At 43.3% G+C, this 6,408-nt stretch overlaps 1 protein-coding gene across 1 annotated transcript; it reads left to right on the forward strand.

Annotated features, from left to right (window-relative positions):
- Positions 1-4,235: 4,235 nt before the first annotated feature.
- On the forward strand, positions 4,236-6,205 carry LOC102993550 (WD repeat and SOCS box-containing protein 1-like). Its single transcript, XM_024132939.3, is given in 2 exon segments — positions 4,236-5,505; positions 5,576-6,205. Coding segments are annotated over 2 exon segments (1,266 nt in total). The 5' UTR covers positions 4,236-4,360; the 3' UTR covers positions 5,697-6,205.
- Positions 6,206-6,408: the final 203 nt, after the last annotated feature.

Consider the following 6,408-nt stretch of genomic DNA (forward strand, 5'->3'; position numbering starts at 1 on the left):
TCCATTTCTTTTTCTCTTCTTCTTCTGGGACCCATATAATTCGAATGTTGGTGCATTTAATGTTGTCCCAGAAGTCTCTGAGACTGTCCTCATTTCTTTTCATTCTTTTTTCTTTATTCTGCTCTGCAGTAGTTATTTCCACTATTTTGTCTTCCTGGTTACTTATCCGTTCTTCTTCCTCAGTTATTCTGCTATTGATCCCTTCTAGAGAACTTTTAATTTCATAATTTGTGTTGTTCATCATTGTTTGTTTGCTCTTTAGTTCTTCTAGGTCCTTGTTAAACGTTTCTTGTATTTTCTCCATTCTATTTCCAAGATTTAGATCATCTCTACTATCATTACTCTGAATTCTCTTTCAGATAGACTGCCTGTTTTCTCTTCATTTGTTTTGTCTGTGGGGTTTTTACCTTGCTCCTTCATCTGCTGTGTCTTTGTCTGTCTTCTCATTTGGCTTAACTTACTTTGTTTGGGGTCTCCTTTTTGCAGGCTGCATGTTCATGGTTCCTGTTATTTTTGGTCTGTGCCCCCAGTGGCTAAGGTTGGTTCAGTGGGCTGTGTAGGCTTCCTGGTGGAGGGGACTGGTGCCTATGTTCTAGTGGATGAGACTGGATCTTGTCTCTGGTGTGCAAGACCACATCCGGTGGTGTGTTTTGGGATGTCTGTGAACTTATTTTGATTTTAAGCAGCCTCTCTGCTAATGGGTGGTGTTGTGTTCCTCTCTTGCTAGTTGTTCGGCATGGGGTGTCCAGCACTGGAGCTTGGTGTTCTTTGAGTGGAGCTTGGTCTTTGTGTTGAGATGGTAATCTCTAGGAGGGCTTTCACCATTTGATATTCCATGGAGCCAGGAGGTCTCTGGTGGAGCAGTGTTCTGATCTCGGATCTTCCACCTCAGAGGCTCAGGCCTGACACCAGGCCAGAGCACCAAAACCCTGTCAGTCACACGGGTCAGAAGAAAAGGGAGAAAAAAGACAGAAAGAAAGAAAGAAAGAATAAAGAAAAATAAAATAAAGTTATTAAAATAAAAAGTCAAAAAAACTATTAAAAATAATACAGTTATTAAAAGAAAAAAAATACTAATTAAAAAAGGAAAGAAAGAATGAAGAGAGCAACCAAACATAAAAACAAATGCAGCAATGATAACAAGCGGTAAAAACCATACAAAAACAAACAAACAAACAAACAGAAAATGGAGAGACGGAACCCTAGTACAAATGTTAAAAGCAAAGCTATACAGACAAAATCACACAAAGAAGCATACACATAGAAACTCACAAAAACAAAAAAGGAAAAAAAAATATATATATATATAAAGGAAGAACCAAATTATTAAACAAATCTTCCAATGATAATAAGCTCTACATACTAAATTAAGATAAACATAAAATCAGAAACAGGGCTTCCCTGGTGGTGCAGTGGTTGAGAGTCTGCCTGCCGATGCAGGGGACGTGGGTTCATGCCCCGGTCCGGGAAGATCCCACATCCCATGGAGCGGCTGGGCCCGTGAGCCATGGCCGCTGAGCCTGTGCGTCCAGAGCCTGTGCTCTGCAACGGGAGAGGCCACAGTGGTGAGGGGCCGCGTACCGCAAAAAAAAAAAAAAAAAATCAGAAACAAATTAGATGCAGAAAGCCAACCCCAAGTCTACAGTTGCTCCCAAAGTTCACTGCCTTATTTTTGGGATGATTCGTTGTCTATTCAGGTATTCCACAGATGCAGGGAACATCAAGTTGATTTTGGAGATTTAATCAGCTGCTCCTAAGGCTGCTGGGGGAAATTTCCCTTTCTCTTTTTTGTTTGCACAGCTCCTATGTTCAGCTTTGGATTTGGCCCCACCTCTGTGTGTAGGTCACCTGAGGGCGTCTGTTCTTTGCTCAGAGAGGACGGTGTTAAAGGTGCAGCTGGCTAGGGGGCTCTGGCTCACTCACGCTGTGGGGGAGGGATGGGTACGGAATGCGGGGGTGGTGAGGGGCCGCGTACCGCAAAAAAAAAAAAAAAAAATCAGAAACAAATTAGATGCAGAAAGCCAACCCCAAGTCTACAGTTGCTCCCAAAGTTCACTGCCTTATTTTTGGGATGATTCATTGTCTATTCAGGTATTCCACAGATGCAGGGAACATCAAGTTGATTTTGGAGATTTAATCAGCTGCTCCTAAGGCTGCTGGGGGAAATTTCCCTTTCTCTTTTTTGTTTGCACAGCTCCTATGTTCAGCTTTGGATTTGGCCCCACCTCTGCGTGTAGGTCACCTGAGGGCGTCTGTTCTTTGCTCAGACAGGACGGTGTTAAAGGTGCAGCTGACTAGGGGGCTCTGGCTCACTCACGCTGTGGGGGAGGGATGGGTACGGAATGCGGGGCCAGCCTGCAGCAACAGAGGCCAGTGTTACATTTCAACACCCTGAGGTGCGCTGTGTGTTCTCCCAGGGAGCTTGTCCCTGGATCACGGGACCCTGGCAGTGGCAGGCTGTACAGGCTCCTGGGAGGGGAGGTGTTGATAGTGACCTGTGCTTGCACACAGGCTTTTTGCTGGCTGCAGCAGCAGCTTTAGTGTTTCATGCCCATCTCTGGTGTCTGTGCTGATAGTTGTGGCTCATGCCCTTCTCTGTAGTGTGTTTAGGCGGTGCTCTGAATCTCCACTCTTCGCACACCCCGAAACAATGGTCTCTTGCCTCTTAGGCAGTTCCAGGCTTTTTCCTGTACTCCCTTCCTGCTAGCTGTGGCCCACTAGCCCCCTTCTGGCTGTGTTCACGCAGCCAACCCCAGTCTTCTCCCTGGGATTTGACCTCCCAAGCCTGAGCCTCAGTTCCCAGCCCCCACCCTTCCTGGTGGGGGAGCAGAAGAGCCTCTCGGGCTGGTGAGTGCTGATCGGCACTGATCCTCTGTGCGGGAATCTCTCCGCTTTGCCCTCTGCACCCCTGTTGCTGCGCTCTCCTCCATGGCTCCAAAGTTTCCCCCTCCACCACACCCCCGTCTCCACCAGTGAAGGCACTTCCTAGTGTATGGAAAATTTTCCTCCTTCACTGCTCCCTCCCAGAGGTGCAGGTCCTATCCCTATTCTTTTGTCTCTGGTTTTTCTTTTTTTCTTTTGCCCTACCCAGGTACGTGGGGAGTTTCTTGCCTTTTGGGAAGTCTGAGGTCTTCTGCCAGCGTTCAGTAGGTGTTCTTCAGGGGTTGTTCCACATGTAGATGTATTTCTGATGTATTTGTGGGGAGGATGGTGATCTCCATGTCTTACTCCTCCACCATCTTGAACATCCCCCCCAGTCATAGCACTTTTGACTGATTTTGCTGCTGCAAATTTTTCTTTACTAAGCGCTGCTTCTTTGCTGTCTAATAGGATAACAAACTTTTGCATGTTTTTAAGAAAATGTACATAGCATTAAACAATTTCTAAGAAAAAAATAGCCGTATATTTCCTCCTATATTTTCCTACAGAACAGTGTTCATAGAATTTGAGTCTGCTAGGACACTTTTTACATTTTTATACATCATTCCCCAAAGATATGTTTTGCATCCTCTCTAATTTTAATTCTAATTCTAGTTTCTTACAGTTCTTTGACCTAGTGAGTTCTTTTAATAGCTTACTTGTATTGCTTTGACCTCAACCTAACTCCAAAATATTGACATTTTTTGGTATTCTATAAACATGCTTTGTGCTATTAACGTGTCTTTACTTCCCTAGGCTAAATAATGCCAAATGCTTTGCTTTTCCTCATTAGGATAATTACCCAAATCTTTAGTGACACATAATGTAGCATATAATTTAATGACATAGTCTTTAGAATAAGACATGTACTCAAATTCTGGCTCAGCTCAGTGAATTTGAACTACTCAGTATCTCAGAGCCTCATTTTTCTCACATGTAAAATGGAAATAACATCTATCTCAGAGAAGCAGTATGAAGGTTAAATGAGATAAAGTTTGTAGCAGTTTAGGTGCTAATGAATGATAGTTATATTTTTATACTTAATTATTATCATTTGTTCTCCAATGAACCTTCATTAATTATGTAGTCATATAAATCATTCTTATCTTTGTGAATATAAATAACATTAATTCATCTAGCTTTTCAAACTAGAAATATTGGAGCTGCTCCAATGTCTCGTTTGCAGTCGATTGTGTGGAAGGAAGCATCTTGGTCCATAGGCATGAGGAAGGGAACAGCATCTATTGTCTGTGTTTGACTCCGTAGTTTGGTCCGAGGCCTCCCGGAGCTTTCCCCGGGGCAGTCGGCCCCCGCCCCGCCCCTCCCCTCCGTCCCCGGGACCGGGAGGGACCCAGCCCGCGTCACGCCCCTCGGTGCTCGCCTTTCCCGTCTCTGTCGTTGCGTCCGCATCGCGCCCCCGGAATCAGACGGTGCCCCATAGATGGCGGGCTTTCCCCCGAGGGTCAACGAGAAAGAGATCGTGAGATCACGTACTATAGGTGAACTTTTAGCTCCTGCGGCTCCTTTTGACAAGAAATGTGGTCGTGAAAATTGGACTGTTGCTTTTGCTCCAGATGATTCATACTTTGCTTGGTCACAATGACATTGTGCAGTAAAGCTTGTTCCGTGGTCCCAGTGCCTTAAGAACTTTCTCTTGCATGGCACCAAGAATATCACCAATTCAAGCAGTTTAAGATTGTCAAGACAAAACAGTGATGGTGGTCAAAAAAATAAGCCTCATGAACATATTATAGACTGTGGCGATATAATCTGGAGTCTTGCTTTTGGATCTTCAGTTCCAGAAAAACAGAGTCGCTGTGTAAACATAGAATGGCATCAATTCAGATTTGGACAAGATCAGCTACTCCTTGACACAGGGTTAAACAATGGGCATATCAAAGTACCGGATGTATATACAGGAAAACGCCTCCTTAACTTGGTAGATCATACTGGAGTGGTCAGAGATTTAACTTTTGCTCCAGATGGGAGCTTGATCCTGGTGTCAGCTTCAAGAGACAAAACTCTGAGAGTGTGGGACCTGAAAGATGATGGAAACATGATGAAAGTATTGAGGGGCCATCAGAACTGGGTGTACAGCTGTGCATTCTCTCCTGACTCTTCTATGCTGTGTTCAGTGGGAGCCAGTAAAGCAGTTTTCCTTTGGAATATGGATAAATATACCATGATACGGAAACTAGAAGGACATCACCACGATGTTGTAGCTTGTGACTTTTCTCCTGATGGAGCATTACTGGCTATGGCATCTTATGATACTCCAGTTTATATCTGGGATCCACACACTGGAGACATTCTGATGGAATTTGGGCACCTGTTTCCCCCACCCACTCCAATATTTGCCGGAGGAGCAAATGACCGATGGGTACGATCTGTCTCATTTAGTCATGACGGACTGCATGTTGCAAGCCTTGCTGATGATAAAATGGTGAGGTTCTGGAGAATTGATGAGGATTATCCAGTGCAAGTTGCACCTTTGAGCAATGGTCTTTGCTGTGCCTTTTCTACTGATGGCAGTGTTTTAGCTGCTGGGTAAGTGATTTTTAGTGTGTATTTTTGGGCCACTCTAAGGCAAGTCCCTAGCCTTCAACATTTATGTCGCATGTCAATCCGGAGAGTGATGCCCATGGGCCACTCCAAGGCAAGTCCCTAGCCTTCAACATTTATGTCGCATGTCAATCCGGAGAGTGATGCCCACCCAAGAAGTCCAGGAGCTGCCAATTCCTTCCAAAGTTTTAGAGTTCCTCTCCTACCGTGTTTAGAGGATGCTGTCTTCCCTAGTATTAGGGACTGACAACACACTTTACACAAACCTCAAGCTTTACCGACTTCAAGGTTTAGGAGATTTATTTAAGTTGATACATTCTTGTATTGCATTTTGATCAGTTGAGCTTTTAAAATATTATTTATAGACCTTAGGAGAAATATTTCTGAACATATGAAATGTAAATTTTTTTCTAAAATGTAACTGTGAAAACATATACATACATGTATATATTTCGATATAAGCTGCTGTGTGTTGAATGGACCCTTTTGCTTTTCTAATTTTTAGTTCCAACATGTATATATTGCTTCAGTAGAGCCACATTATGTATCTTTGCTGTAAAGTGGAAGGAATTTTTTTATTCTGGGACAATGAGTTAGATGGTAAATACTGACTTAAGAAAGCTGAATGCCTCATAACAAAATGTGTATTTGGTTGGGGGGTGGTCAGACAACTGACCTTCAAGTAAAACAGCTTTTGTCTAGGGAAGGATTTTGTTTTCCTTAGGAGTGGCATCTGAGAGGTAGAATTTGAATGTGACATTATTAAATGAAAAATAGCCAGGATATAACCAGGAAAAAAGGGTGTCTTTTTTTTTTTTTTTTCTAACTACTGCTGTGGGCCTTAATTTTGGAAAGTAGCTTGCTACTTTAACCCCTGTGGTATAAATAAAGTATTATAATAAATTTTAGTCAATTTGAAAAATCCGT

Source organism: Physeter macrocephalus, chromosome 9, assembly GCF_002837175.3.
Source record: "Physeter macrocephalus isolate SW-GA chromosome 9, ASM283717v5, whole genome shotgun sequence".
Lineage (NCBI taxonomy): Eukaryota > Metazoa > Chordata > Mammalia > Artiodactyla > Physeteridae > Physeter > Physeter macrocephalus.